At 27.6% G+C, this 16450-nt stretch overlaps 1 protein-coding gene across 2 annotated transcripts in view; it reads right to left on the bottom strand.

The window, feature by feature from the left end:
- LOC117174766 (neurofilament medium polypeptide-like) overlaps window positions 1-16148 on the bottom strand; it is a 26684-nt gene extending 10536 nt beyond the window's left edge. The window contains exons 1-7 of one of the 2 annotated variants that reach the window (XM_033364121.1): window positions 15844-16148; window positions 15651-15771; window positions 10770-11942; window positions 7633-7829; window positions 7416-7515; window positions 4478-4642; window positions 4165-4361 (exon numbers count right to left, since the gene is read on the bottom strand). In XM_033364121.1, the coding sequence (XP_033220012.1) occupies window positions 4165-4361; window positions 4478-4642; window positions 7416-7515; window positions 7633-7829; window positions 10770-11915 (1805 nt within the window). In that variant the 5' untranslated portion in view covers window positions 11916-11942; window positions 15651-15771; window positions 15844-16148. Of the gene's footprint in view, window positions 1-4164; window positions 4362-4477; window positions 4643-7415; window positions 7516-7632; window positions 7830-10769; window positions 11943-15650 lie in introns of both variants that reach the window. The other variant, XM_033364120.1, reaches the window with a different exon arrangement.
- Window positions 16149-16450: the final 302 nt, after the last annotated feature.

The following is a 16450-nucleotide window of genomic DNA, read 5'->3' as shown; positions in this document are numbered from 1 at the left end:
AAAATTAGTCTTATTATAAATTCGTTCCAAAAAAAGTATTTGTTCTAAAAAATAAAAGTTTCAATTCAGTGAAAAATGAAAAACCGTACTTTGCGTGATTAAACGATCTTATTGATCTTAAACTGCGTATCAAAATTATAAAGATCAAAATGATCTGAAAATGTCGTAGAAAAATAGGTTTTCTTGTCATTTGTTAATCTGGCGCTATATGTTCCATTTTCTTGAATTTTGTACGTTTTGTTAAAGCGCAAATAAGTCGCTGGGTATTATGCACCCAGTATACCCTTTTAGAATTAAATAAAAGTTTTACAATATATAATTTAAATAAGTTAAGTTCAGACACAAACTCACCCAGGCTCAAACATACAAAAAAAGACGAACTTTCAACAAAAGATCTGAATTTTCATATAAAAATGGTAATTTTCAAACAAACAATCGAATATTTAAATTTTCAGTAAAAAGAAATAATATTTTCACCGACGATTTTTCTACAAAATATATGAATTTTTAACTAAAAAGCGATACATTTTTAACCAAAAACAAAATAGTTAAATTTGAAGTTGAGAAAATTAATTGTCTACTAAACTGATTAATTTAAAACAAACGAAAAATTAATTTTCTCCCAAATAAGTCGAATTTTCAACTAAAAAGGTAAATTTTATATTTGAAAACAAAGGTAAAATAGAAAATTTTTTGTACAAAAATTCATTTTAAATCGATAACGACAAATTTTCAATAAAATAAAAAAATTTGAAAAAAAATTAATTCAAGAAAAAATATAAATTTTCTACTAAAATGTTAAATTTTTAAGGAAAAAGATTAATTTTTAACCCAATAAATGATTAATCAAATAACAGATGAATTTTTGAACAAAATGATAATAAAAAAAATAAAATTTTCTACCAAAAAAAGACGAGTTTTCAATCACAAAGATTAATTTTCAACCAAAAAATTAAGTTTTTACAGAACATATTAATTTTCAATCAAATATTCAAATTTTTAACTAAAAAAGATTATTTTTAAAACCCGAAAATTTAATAGGCTAAGGAGAGTAATTTTCTACAAAAAATTAACTTTTGACAAAACACATTAATTTTCAATCAGATAGTTACATTTTAAATTAAAAACGATGATTTTTAAATCAAAAATCGAATAGATTAAGAGGATTAATTTTCTACAAAAAAAAACGACTTTTTCAACCACGAACATTATTTTTCTACAAAATACGTGAATTTTAGCCGAATAGTTGAAATTTCAACTAAAAAAGATTAATTTTCAACAAAAAATTGAATATATTAATTTCAAGGTATGGAAATTATTTTGCATCAACAAACGAAGATTTTCCACAAAATAGTTCGGTTTTTAACAACACAAAAATGTTTAAAAAAAATGAATTTTGCACGAAGAAGGTTTTAAAGAAGAATATTATTGTTTCACTAAAAAATAGGCATTTTAAACTAAATATGTTTTTGAATTTGAAGAAAATAAATCAATTTTCAACGAAAGAAATACATTTTTAATAAAAATTATGAATCTTTCAACCAAGAAAATGAATTTTCAACGACGAACTTTAATTTTCTACCAACAAAATTAACCTTGCATAAAATACATCAATTTTTACACAAATAATGGAATTTCCAACCAAGAAGATTCTTTTTATAGCAAAAAGAAGAATTTTCGACTAAATAAACAAACTTTCAGTCAAAAAAGAAAATTTTTAACGAAAATTATGAATCTTTCACCGAACAATATAAATTTCTAACCAAAAAGAGAAATTTTCAACAACGTAGATTAATTATCTACAAACAAAAAATTAACTTTTGACATAACATATTAATTTTTTATCTAATAGTTAAATTTTTAATTAAAAAAGAAAAGTTTTAAACCAAAAGTCGAATAGACTAAGAAGACTGATTTTCTACAAACAAAAAATTCAAATTTTCAACCAATTAGTTGAAATTTCCAGTAAAAAAGAGTAATTTTCTACTAAAAATTCAATATGTTGATTTTTAGTTATGGAAATTATTTTCCACCAACAAACGAAGAATTTTCTACAAAATAGTTCATTTTTTAACAAAACAGAAAAATAATTTCTATCCAGAAAATGAAATTTCCACGAAATAGTTGATTTTTCGACCAAATAAATAAATTTTTAATCAAGAATATTAATTTTTGACCAAAAAAAAAAACGTATTTTCAACTCAATATGTATATAAATTTTCAACAAAATAGTTGAATTTTCAAAATATAAATTTTAGATCAAATCTTTAATAGTTAAACACTCAGTTTAAAAATTGTTTTCAAACAAACAAGACGAATTTTGAAGAAAAGAAATCAATTTTCAATGAAAAAATACATTTTTAACAAAAATGATGAATCTTTCACCCCAGAAAATGAATTTTTGACCTCGAGCATTATACTTTTCTCCGAACAAAATTAACGTTGGACAAAATGCGTCAATTTTTAACCAAATAGTTGAATTTTCAACTACAAAAAATCAATTTTCAACCAAGTGTCGAACAATTAAATTTACACTTAAAAAAACATTAATTTTCAATAAAGCAAAGAACGAGTTTTCAACAAAATATTGCAAATAAGAAAATTAATTTTCTACCCAAAAACCCAAATTTTAACAAAATACTTGAATTTTCAGCTAAATAATATCAATTTTGAACTAAAAATGGAACAGTTCAATTTTCAATTTAAAAAAATAATTTTTAACACAAAAAGGAAATTTTTAACGAAATAGTTAAATTTCCAACCAACAAGATTAATTTTCTAATGAAAAGACGAATTTTCATCAAAATACTAAAGTAAAGATTTTAAGTAATTTTAATCTAGATGCATTAAAAATTTTAAAAAATTTGTTTAACTTAACAGTTCTTAAATTAAAAGTTAAATTATTTTTATTTTAAATAGTCTAGGCATCCTTTGAGAGCTTAAAAATTTTATTTCAAAATCTTGAGAAATCTAGAAGCGGTTTTAAATTTTTCCCAAATTCAAAATAATTTATTAATTTTTTTCCGGAACTTTTAAATATACTTCAAAATGAATTGAATTTTTTCTATAACTTTTAGAAAATCCTGAAAATTAAAAAAAAAACTTAAAATTTCACTTTATAAATAACAATTGAACGCTTATTATTTGTAAAAAAATTAGAGTAATTTTAAGAGACATTTAGAAGTTTAAAAAAGATTCGAATTAAATTTAAAACTTGAAATAATTTCAAATATTTACTGCCGCCTTTTTGAAATAAAATGTAGATTTTTGCAGATTTCAAACAAAAAATTTAGAACTTTTTAAAGAATTGTGAGACTTCAAAAGAATAAAAACATCTAAAGATTCAAAGCTTTCTATGTAAAACAATTAATTTTCAAATTGTTTTCTTTTAAATATTTGGTTTCAATTTACTCGTCTTAAATGAACAGTCTAATATTGCCAAATATTAAATGGCACGTTTACATTTTTAATGGCTAAAAAAATTAATATAAAAAATAATTTCACTTTTTAATTGTTTAAATCTTCAAAACTGTGCTTGAATTATTTAAAAAACTGTTAAAATCCCGGTCCGGCGGCCACCCTGATATTTCATATAGTTTTAATAATTTTTATATTTCGTGTCATCTTCTTCTCCACTTGATTCTTCAAAATTGTAAATTTATTGTAAAATTTGGTTTGAAAATCGCCCAATTTTCATCACTTGTGGTTCCGCTTTAATCGTATCCAATAAAAAAAGTAGACAACTAGAGTTCTTAAATTCCCGAGAATTTATGATTTTTAACAATATTTTTATTGTTAACGTTATATCAACGGCTGCATATAAATTATTGTCTAGCTTAGGAATATTCAGGAATTTAAAATATGCAAAACAGTAGCTTACTAACTATTTAACAGCATTATCCTTGTACTACACACTGGGTATCAGAGACCCAACGAGCTCTACGATTTTTCTCAGTTTGTCTACGTTTTTTTTCAAGTATTTTTTTCAACTACTTAAATTAATTCTAAGGCTTTGGAGATATATTTTTCCCATTTTGTGTTGCTTCAACACTAATGATTTTTTTTAGCCAAAAATATCTAAAGGTGTATTTGGAAGTGTACTGTTTAAGGGTTAAATAAGAAAGTTATTTAATAGCAAGCGCTAATCCTTTTTTAAATAGTTACCTTGAAGGTATAATGGTGGTCAGTTTTTTTATACCGGCCGCCGGTTGGTATCTCAACATATTAGTAAGCATTCTCGTACAACTAGGATTCTCTTCATCATCCGAGTTATAAATATCATCTTCATCGCACTCACTTCCATAACTATAATCCTCATCTTCCTCGTTTAAAGTTTTTTCTGTTAATTTTGACACTACTTCCTGTCAATACAAGTAAATTAGAATTGTAAATCTGTGCCAAATTATTTAATCACTCATTCATTTTTATTTATTCATTTATTTATTTATATAGCATGGGATAAAGAAAAAAGACTCACGGGCACGGATGAACGTTCTTTAAAAGCTTCTAGAATATCTTTTTCTCGAAAACCCATGTAAAGTAATTGCAAAATCCTCACACGAATCAGTTCTCGATGAATGTGTGGATCAGCCTGACTAAAATTGTACGCCTCGTCCAAATACTTTTCTGCCTCTTCAAAATTCTGCATGAAAACGAGTAAACCAATTACTACATTACTGCTGAAAATTGTGAGAACGACTGGCGCCGCTGCTCAAAATTACTGCTAATTTTCAACTCCGAACAGTCGGTCAGAAATCCTGATAAGAGGACTCACAGTCTCTACTGTAATTCAATATAGGGACTAAAGGGTTGTTTTTTTTGCTCTCAAAGAGTAACAAATTTAGGATAAATTCAAAATATTTTAGAACAATTCAAGTTACATTCTAAAAATTCAAATTAATTGGAAAAAATGTTTTAAAATAGAAAAAATTCCACTGATTTCCGTGAAACTTCAAGGGAAAATTAAAAAAATCAAAGGAATTTAAAACAATTTGAAAATGTGAAAAAAAAACTTCATTGAATTCAGTAACTTTGAAAGAAGCTTATAAAAATTCGAGGGAATTCAAAGAATTTGATGAAATTAATATTAATTAAATAATTAATTGAATATTATATAAAACTTAATTAAAACTTTTTAAAACTCAAGAAAATTCACCGAATTAAGTAGAATTAAATTAATTTAGATTAATTCAAATAAATTAAAAAGAATTTAAATGAATTTCGACAATTTTAAGAATCGAAAAAGATTTGATATATTACAATATATTTTGAGTGAATTTATAGAAATTTAAAAAAATTGGATCAAACTCATAAAAAATCAAATGAATTAAAAAAAAAAAAACTATATTGAATTCAGTAATTTTGAAACGAGCTTAGGAAAATTTAAGGGAATTCGAAGAATTTGATGAAATTAATATTAATTAAATATTATATAAAATTTAATTTAAAAAATTAAATTAAAACTTTCTAACTCAAGAAAAATATCACCGAATTAAGTAGAATTGAGTGAATTTAAAAGAATTTAAATTAATTAAAAAGAATTCAAATCAATTGAAACAATTATAAAAATCGAAAAAAATTTGATTTGTTACAATAAATTTTAGGTGAATTTAGAGAAATTTAAATGAATTAGATGAAATTCATAAAAAATCAAGCTGAATTTTTAAAAAATCAAATGAATTTGAAACAATTTGGAAATTTGAAAAAAAAACTTCATTGAATTCAGTAACTTTGAAATAAGCTTAGAAAAATTCAAGGGAATTCAAAGAATTTTATGAAATTATTATTAATTAAATAATTAATTAAATATTATATAAATAAATTAAATAAAAACTTTTTAACCCAAAAAAATCACCGAATTAAGTAGAATTGAGTGAATTTAGAATAATTCAAATAAATTAAAATGAATTCAAATGAATTTCGATAATTTTAAGAATCGAAAAAAATTTGATTTATTACAATAAATTTTAAGTGAATTTAGAGAAATTTAAAAGAATTAGATGAAATTCATAAAAAATCAAGCTGAATTAAATAAAAAAATCAAATGAATTTGAAACAATTTAGAAACACGAAAAACCTTCATTGAATTCAGTAACTTCAAAATAAGTTTAGAAAAACTTAAGGGAATTCAAAAAAATTGATGAAATTAATATTAATTAAATAATTACTTAAATATTATATAAAAATTAATTAAATAAATTAAATAAATTCTTTTAAAAACTCCAAAAATTCACCGAATGAAGCAGAATTGAGTGAATTCAGAAGAATTCAAGTAAATCAAAAAAATTAAAAGAATTCGAAAGAATTTTAAAGAAATGAGGGTGAATTTAAAAAAAAGCTTCAAATTTTTTAATTCCTACTAATTTTTAACAATGAATAAAAGACTGACGAATCAAACAAAAAGTTTGTTCAAATATACTGAAATGAGTAAAGCTAAATGAATTTAGAGGAATAAAAAAAAATCAGAATAAATAGAAATTCAGGACGAATACCAAATGAATTTCAAAAAATAATTTCGAAGATCTTAAAATATTAGAAACGCAAAAAGGACCATCTCATTTCTCGTAAAAAAAGGATCTTTGTTTCTGCCCTATTTTACGGTGTTTCAAAGTTAGCAGCGTTGTTTAGTACTAAGAATTAATGAAATGCAATCATCTTGCGATAAGTCTTAGCCCTTAAAGTGCGTTGTGGGTGTCAGATACCCCAAGCAATTTTCAAACTCTTATAAACCATACTTAATTCGAAAAAAATTGAGCAAGTGACGCCATCTAGCGTCAGTTGGAGACACTAACTGTAAGTAAAATCGTTTAGAATACTGCTTCAAGCGTCAGTCACCTAGTGTGCATTTAGTGAGTGAAAAAGTAATTTTGGAGCAAATTTTGTTGTTGAAATTTTATTGAATTTTGTTTGCTTTCTCACGTAAGTGAATATGAAGTGAAATAATTTTTTTTCGATTACTTCACACTTTTTTTTGTTTGTAGATGGCTTACGAAAGCTTATACAAGTACACTATTGCAAAAGTATAGCCATACATTTTCAGGTTAGACTGGTAAAAATTGCGTGAGTTATGAATTTATAAGTAAAATCCCCATTTTCTCACTTCTTTTTTTCAATAATTTTTTTAACAAACTTTAAATTAATAAATGGCTTTAAAATCAACCCTACCTTTTAAAAGATACCTTAAACTATATCGGATAATTTTTTTGTTGCAGAATATTCAATAGGGGTTAAACAATACATAATTAAATACACTGGGGTATTAAACACCCACAATGCACTTTAACGTGATTTTTACCATGTATGCACTTTCAGGGTTAAGTATGAAGCAAAAGTGTTCAAATTGAAATTAGATTGTTCTTTAAATGACACTTTTAGCCTGGAACTATTTGATCAACTTAAAAATAAAATATACGCACTTGCAAACCACAGAGCGCCTGACCACAGCGAAATTTGGCTTTGAATAGCTCATCCCTCTCACTAGTATACTTAATAACAACTTGTGCGTCTTTCAGTGCTCTGCAAGTAGGTATAAATATGATTAGAAAAAGCATGCTGAAAAATTCTAGATAAGTGCTGCAATTGAGATTTGAGAGCGATTTGGTCAATCAGCACTGAAATTTGACAACTACTTACAAGTTATAGGCGCCTAATCTTAAATAGCAGAAGCTACGATTGAGAAAGTGTCGTAAATCGTAGGTATTGATGAGAATAGCCTCTGATAAAAATTGTACAGCTTGCGATATGTTCTCAGACATAATGAGCTTGTAGGCCTCCTTTCCCAGAGATACCGCCTCATGATATTCGTTGCCGGTCGCTCTCGGCCGCTTTATCTGTAACATTTTATCCTCAAATTCACAAATTCAATATTAGGCATTAGGCCCGGCTAAATTGGATGAAACATTTGCTCATAGTTTCATGAAAAATCAAGAAAAGGCGGTAATCGCAAATGTTAATTTACTATCTTTTGTCGCTTTTGCCTGTATCTCATTCCCCGGATGAATTTCCTACTATTTTCTTAATTGCCAGACGATAGCATTAACCCTCAAACGGTACACCCCAACCGAGCATGCATAAACGGTACACTAGTGCGAATTGGTTTGTTTGCAATTTAATATTAAATATTTAATATGTTGAACATAAAATAAACAGCTAGCATATATCACACATATTTAACATATATATTTAATATATATGGGGATAATCCGCTTCAGCTGCGTTTCCGTAAATGCCAACAAAACGAAAAAACTTCAGGTGCGAATTCGGACCAATGTACTGTTTGAGAGTTTAAATAAGAACTTTATCCTAACTTTTAGATCAGTCTTTAAATAGTAAATACTTCGAGTTCATTTTTGCTACAAAATACTTCCATTTAAGTTTCTAACATTTTGAAAAACATCAAAATGGAACAATGATGAATTTAATATATGTGGGGATAATCCGCTGCAGCTGTGTTTCCGTAAATGCCAACAAAATAAAAAAACTTCAGGTGCGAATTCGCACCAGTGTACCGTTTGAGGGTTAATATAAACTGTAGGGAAGCAGACAAACACTTCCCTCGTGTTCAAGATACAGAGTCGAGTCAGCATTAAACTTTTTAAAAGAACTGTAATTTGTAATTTTTTAATTTTTCTTTCACAAGTAGAGGTCGAGAGATGCGGCAAAGACGTTTTTAAATAAAATCGATATATGGCATTTTCAATAAAACAATTGAATTTTCATCCAAAAAATTGATAAATTTTCTCTCGAAAGAGATAAATTTGAAAACCAAATTAAGAATTTTCAACAAAAGAATGGAGTTTTTAAGCCGAAAATTGTTACAAAGAGATGAATTTTGAATCCAAAAATAAAAATCTTTAACTAAAGAATTGAGTTTTATACAAAACCGCTCATCGAAGTAGTTAAATGTTCAACCAGAAGACGAATTTTCAACCAAGTGCATTCATTTATAACTAAAAAGGGTCCATTTAAAAAAATGGAATACTTACATTTGCAGTTTAAAACAATATACTTTCCGATCAAAAAACTACTTTCAGAGAGGTTAATTTTTAACTAAAATCATGAATCATCATTTTTTAAAGGATATCATTGCCTTTGGGCATGGTGAACACACAAAAAAAATAAAAATAATGTTACATATTTACTTTTTACTCGGATAATTTTTTTCAATATTATTACTCAAACTAAATATACAAACGCAATTTATTGTCTCACTTTCTATTTCATTCATAACTTTGAGAGCGACATATCATTACCATTAGACATAGTATACACAAAAAAAAATAATGAAAATAATTTTACACATTTACTTTTTACTCGGAACTTTTTTTTTCAATATTATTACTCAAATTAAATATACAAACGCAATTTATTGTCTCATTTTTTATATTCATAACTTTGAGAGCGATATATTATTGCCTTTGGACATGGTAAACACAAAAAAATAAAATAATTTTAAACATTTACTTTTTACTCGGATAATTTTTTTTCAAAATAGTCAGACAAACTAAATATACAAAAGAAATTTATTGTCGCATTTCCTATTATATTCTGAAATTTTAGAGCGATATATCATTGTCGTTGGACATGGTGAACGCCAGGAAAAAAAATGAAAATAATTTTACACATTTATTTTTTACTCGGATAATTTTTTTTCAAAATAGTCAGTCAAACTAAATATACAAACGCAATTTAGTGTCTCACTTTCTATTTCATTCATAACTTTGAGAGCGACATATCATTATCTTTAGACATAGTAAACACAAAAAAAAATGAAAATAATTTTACACATTTACTTTTTACTCGGAACTTTTTTTTCAATATTATTACTCAAATTAAATATACAAACGCAATTTATTGTCTCATTTTTTATATTCATAACTTTGAGAGCGATATATCATTGCCTTTGGACAAGGTAAACACAAAAAAATAAAATAAATTTAAACATTTACTTTTTACTCGGATAATTTTTTTTCAAAATAGTCAGACAAACTAAATATACAAACGAAATTTATTGTCTCACTTTCTATTTCATTCATAACTTTGAGAGCGACATATCATTACCTTTAGACATAGTAAACACAAAAAAAATGAAAATAATTTTACACATTTACTTTTTACTCGGAACTTTTTTTTTCAATATTATTACTCAAATTAAATATACAAACGCAATTTATTGTCTCATTTTTTATATTCATAACTTTGAGAGCGATATATTATTGCCTTTGGACATGGTAAACACAAAAAAATAAAATAAATTTAAACATTTACTTTTTACTCGGATAATTTTTTTTCAAAATAGTCAGACAAACTAAATATACAAAAGAAATTTATTGTCGCATTTCCTATTATATTCTGAAATTTTAGAGCGATATATCATTGTCGTTGGACATGGTAAACACAAAAAAAGAATTTCATAACCTGAGACTGGTTTGGTGACGTGACCCTCGTAGAAGAGGCCCTTAAGGACCTTAACTGAATACAGAGTATGATAGAGGGTATAAGGACCGTCTCTAAGTCCTGGGGAAGTTTTTTAAAACCAGAAATTAAGAAAAAATCTCTCAATATAATGAGGAAAGAGTGTGAAGTCTGGGATGTGGTTAAATGCAAGCCAAGAATACCCTCTCCAATGGATAACGATCTAGTTTCACACAGTAAAGCCCCAGTCGAGGCGTCCCGCATCTCACGACCTAGCTCTCCTTCTAAATTTCCATACTTTGAAACTAAACAGCTTTCATCGCAAAAACGCTGAAATAATAATCAAATTTGCTCACCTTCTTTACAGTGAAGTCAAAGTCAGGATCAAGGATCGGTTGCGCACTCGTTCCCGGAATAACTGGAATTGCTTTAGATTTAGCAGATGTCTTCTCACCATTAACAGGAGCAGGGACAGGAGCAGAAGCAGAGACAGGAACAGGAAGTTTGAGCACAGGTTTCTTCTCAACCGGTTTTTGCTCGACAACAACAGTTTTCTTGCTAGCTTTCGCGGATTTCTCCTCCTTCTTAATCAAAACCTTCTTCTCATTCTTCTTGAGAGCATTACTGACAAAGGCTGGAATGACACTGCTGGATAAATCAATGTCCGCAGAGGCTTCATTGTCTTCGCTCTCACGATCATCAATCTCATCCTGCGCAGATTCCAGACTCTCTGCTTTCGACTCCGATCTCGACTTGTCCTCATTAGTGAGATCCGGCTCCTCCTCTTCTGGAACTTCTATCTCTTCACCGTTCTCTTCCTCGACCGCCCTCTCCTGCTCCTCCTCCTCCTCCTCCTCCTCCTCTTCCCCCTTTTCCTCCGAATCCTTCTGCGTGACCCTCTTATCACCCTTCTCCTTTTTCTTCTCCTTCTGTCTCTGCTTTTTCAGTTTTTTCTTCGACAATTTCTGCTTTCCCGGGGTAGGCCCGCCTTTTGAAGCTTTCACTTCCGGCAGGTGATAAATATTTTTATTGTTGTTGCTATTTGTGGTTAAAGGTGGTGTTACTTTTTTAGAAGACTCCTCAATCCTTCGCTCAATTTTCGGCAGCTCAATCCTGAAGCTTTCTATTTTATTATATGATTTGAGTTGATCGACTGGCTTTTTAGCTGCTTTAATTTCGGGAGCTTTTTTCATGGAAGTTACTCCTCCAGTGGGTGTCACTACAAGTAAATTATTCCAAGAATTTGCTGTGTTTTTTTTCTTTGCCTGTTTCGAGGTGCGATATTCCTCGAGTTCCTCGTAGAGGCAAACATAAATTGTGTCGTAGTCGCAGACGTAGGCCTTTTCTTCCGTAACTGTCGACTCAGCCGAAGATTCATACGAGTCGTCATCGTTGTAGTAATCATCCTCGTCTTCAGATTCATAATCGTTATCAAATGCTCTCGTTTTCTCAATAAATGAATGGATCGCTTCGTTGATTACGTCCATATTGAAATCTTTCATTACCAATATGTTTTCTCAATTTATCAACTGAAAAAAGACCAATATGCTCTATGGTTTTCAACTATCTACAAGCCAGCACGGAAAAATAATCATTTATTCAGGTGTAAACTTTTTTTCAGAATGCAGGGTGGCCATTTTAATCATAGCGAACATTCCCGGTCATTTCTCGTTTCGCAAACATTTTTCACGGCCAAGAATTTTTCCATTTGAAGTAATCAAAACTGAGCTGCAAATTAAAGCACTCAAAGTGAAACTTTTGAAATTTTAAGTTTTAAAACTTCAATAATTTACAAGTATAAAATGGAAGGTTCTTACACTTTCCCATTTAACAAGTTTAAATAAAAAGAAAATATTCTGCCAATTGAAAATGACATAGAAAAATAGGTTTTCATGTCATTTGTTAATCTGGCGCCATATGTTCCATTTTCTTGAATTTGGTACGTTTTGTTAAACCGCAAATAAGTCGCTGGGTATTTTACACCCAGTATGCCTTTCAAGGGTTAAATATTCTCTCTAAATTAATTTTGCAAAATAAATAATAATTTTCAATAACCTAGAAAATGGTTTTTATTCTTTTGAAGCCTTTCAAAATTACAAAAAAATTTCAATTTAAATGTTTAATAATATACAAGTATAAAATGGAAGGTTCTTACACTTTCCCATTTAACAAGTTAAAATGAAAAGCAAATATTCTGCCAATTTCGAATTTGTAACTATTATTAATTGATACAGTTCAAAGATTAGATTAAGTTCCAAAGATATAAATTCACTTTATCACATTCAATTCTCTAAATTGAAGAATCAATAAATGCATTTAAAAATTTACAAAATTCTATCTTTTTGAGCGAGAATCATTAAAAATCGAACGATTACATTTTTTTATAAACGGAACACTTTTTAAATTAAAAGTTATTTTAATTTTAAATAGTTTAACCCTCCAACTGCTAGTATGGGTCCCAAGGACCCGGACATTTTTTTTCAGCAGAGTTTCTTTTCCAAACGTGCTATCATTTTATTCAAAATATTTATTATACGCAATTAATTTTCATATCTTTTTGAAAAACTAATTATTGCGAGACTCTGGGCTACAATCTGAAGAAGAAAAATATAGCCAAGTCTACTTAAACCGGAGATATTTCAGTTTGAAGTTTGCTCGGGTATGCTGAACCCAACCTTGGCGCAACGGAAAATTTCGAGGTTCTAGCACTTAAGGGTTAAAAATCCTTAAAATGCTTCAAAATATTATTTCAAAATCTTGAAATATTTACATGTTGTTTGACATTTTTAAAACTTTAAATTTGTTCAGAACTTCTAAAAATCTTTTAAAATTATTCGAATTTTTCCTAAATATTTTTTTAAAATCCTGCAAAAGTGAATAAATTTTCTTAGAATCTACCCCATTCAATTTTGTTAACTTTGTAAATCTTTCTAAACCTTTTTAACCCTTAAAGGGCCCACTTCCATAAAATTACATAAAGAGCATACTGGGTGTTTCATACCCAAGGGTATTTAAACGTGTGCTGTGCCGACGGTATTGAATAGTTTTTTACAAGAAAATTAAGTATGATGTTTAATCTATCTAGTTTAAGGAGAAAAAGGTTTCATAGAGTTTTTGAAATTTAAAGTGGTTAAAAAATTTTTAAATTACTTCTTTCACTCTAAAATTCCTAACTTTTTAAGTTTTTGATATTTTTACTTAAAATTTTACTTGAATACTTCCGAGATACGGCGCTTCAAAAATAAAATTAGTCTTATTATAAATTCGTTCCAAAGAAGGTATTTATTCTAAAAAATAAAAGTTTCAATTCAATGAACAATGAAACACCATACTTTGCGTGATTAAACGATTTTATTGATCTTAAACTGCGTATAAAAATTATAAAAAATCAAAATTATCTAAAAATGACATAGAAAAATAGGTTTTCATGTCATTTGTTAATCTGGCGCCATATGTTCCATTTTCTTGAATTTTGTACGTTTTGTTAAGCACAAATAAGTTTCTGGGTATTTAACACCCAGTATGCCTTTTAAGGTTTAAATATTCTCTCTAAATTAATTTTTCAAAATAAATAATAATTTTCAATAACCAAGAAAATGGTTTTTATTCTTTTGAAGTCTTTCAAAATTCCTAAAAAAATTCCAAATTTGTTTGAAATCTGCCAAAATCTATATTTGATTTCAAATTAGGCCGTGCAACTATTTCCACCGAAATTTTGGTACGAATAGCCGGATTTTTTCGGAACACATAGACTTTTTACTTTATTTGAAATCATTTGAAATTCTTAATTATTTTGAATTTTTTTCAAAACTTCTAAGCATTTCTTCAACTAACTTGACATTTTTCTAAGAATAATAGGTTTTTAATATTTAATTTATAATTAATGATACTAAATGAATATTTCTAAAAATTAAAGAATCGTTCATTTTTTTTACTTGACAAATTCAAAATTGAAAGGTTTAAAAATTTAGTATTTTAAACTGAAATATTTGAAATTTAATAAAAGCCTTTGATTATAAATATATTATTTTGAAGTTATTTTAAAATTCAGAATAATTTACAAACATTCTTTTTCCGAAAACTTGTTTATTCAATAATTCTTGAAGTACGATTTAATTTTAAAAATCATGAATTAATTTATATTCACAGTTAATTTACTAAAAATGTTATTTTATCAAAAATCTTCAATTTCAAACGCTTCTAATTTTTAAATCTTTAAAAAAATAAAGAATGAAAAATTTTTAGAAAGACATAATTTTTGACGGTTTAATAAATGCATGGGAACCCATAGGATATAATTTTCTTGTAAGTCAATTTGTTTAATAAAAAAATTGGAAAATAGTGTTATTGAAGGTAAAAAAAAATTCCTTTTGCTAAAACTGTAATTTAATAATTTAGAAATGAGATATTATCGAGAATATTAGATTGACCGCTAGTAACCAAAAAGTTTACAATAAACATTGTTATAAGTAATGCTTCTGACAAAATATTTTAATTTGATTTTTTTCAGATTTGGCTTTCCCTTAATTAATTACTACAGATGTTTGCTAAAAATAATTCTTCATAATATTTAGTGAAATATAACAATTAAAATTTTCATACAAAATTTGTTAAACAAATTCAAAATTTTGGCACTCTTGCGTAAATAAAAGTTTTTTTTTGCGCTGAAACTGTTTAATATTATTGTAAGAATGACTTGTAACCACAAAAATGTTAAAAAGTTAAGACTGACTATTGTTATAAACAATTCGTGTCGCAATATACTTAATGGTTAGAAATGAAAAGAAATTTTACACATAATTTTTGGCCACTACATCGTAATAATATAGTGAATAATAAAAAAAATGCAACAAAATCCTCCACCTTTGTTTAAAAATGAACAAATACTAAAAAATTGGGAGCGGTTAAGTACGAAAACACTCATGAATTCAGAAAAGTTCCGTAAACTGGATTAAAATTCTATATTTGTATGTTTTTAAAATTATTTTGAATGTTTTTTTCATTTTACCGGAACAAACGCGAATGGAGAAAAAAAAGCAAAAAATTCGCATATCTCATTTTTTATCATTGTTGAAAATTGGCCGAGAATACGGGTACGGAAATTTTGGTGAAAATAGCCAGATGTTTTCGGTAAGTGTAAAAAATTAAACCGGACTGAATAAGAAATGTCAGTAAAATTAATCTAAAAACGACAAAAACACTTCATTTTTTAAGTCTATCCATTGTATTTTACTTACCGAATCGTAATCAGAATTAAAGAAATCCTTGGGAAATTGAAGGATAGTTTAAAAAGTTGACATGCCTCATGCCGCACGAGAACAACGCAACAACGGTCACTCGCGAAAATCGCAAGTATAACTAAAGAAAGAAATACGTAAATATTTCATAAACACAAAAAAATTATAGACTTTATGAGAGAAAATGTTTTACACTCCACACCAAATGTCTCTTGTAACTATTGAACACTGTGAAAGAACAAAGAAATCTTTATCTAAGAAAAAATTTCATTTCTACAAATGAACTGAGATAGACCCTTGACAATTATTTAATAAAAGTGTCTTCTTCACGCTTTATGCTGGTCTCTTGCTTTACGTACGAACATCTACACAATAGAAGTGTCCATACAAAAAAAATCAGAAAGGAGTCGTAGTCGTGGAAGAAAAAACGTTTTAAGTTGAAATCACCCAAAATTTTGCTTAAACTTCTCAAACCATATGGCGACTGTAACTGTAACCACTGTAACATACGCAATTCGCGGTGGGCACGGCCTACAGAGGCGCTGCAGTCGCATCCATATGATCGGGTCACGTGGTTTGAAAGCAGGCTGGTTTGAATTTTTACACTGTGACGTCTCCTAATAATTAATATTATTTAAATAAAAAGAATTTCAAATTGACGTGAGGTACCTGAAATTATTAGAAATTTTTAAGTTTGTGCATGGAACATTTAACTGTCGCAATATGACAGAAGGAGAAGCGGTTTTAAAAGCAGGACTAGTAGTGCTTTTGTTAGTTGCACTGCAAGGACCGGTAATAGA

Source organism: Belonocnema kinseyi, chromosome 6 (genome assembly GCF_010883055.1).
Source record: "Belonocnema kinseyi isolate 2016_QV_RU_SX_M_011 chromosome 6, B_treatae_v1, whole genome shotgun sequence".
NCBI classification, from domain to species: Eukaryota; Metazoa; Arthropoda; class Insecta; order Hymenoptera; family Cynipidae; genus Belonocnema; species Belonocnema kinseyi.
The sequence above is the reverse complement of the archived record's forward strand: the minus strand, read 5'-3'. Positions and strand labels throughout refer to the sequence as shown.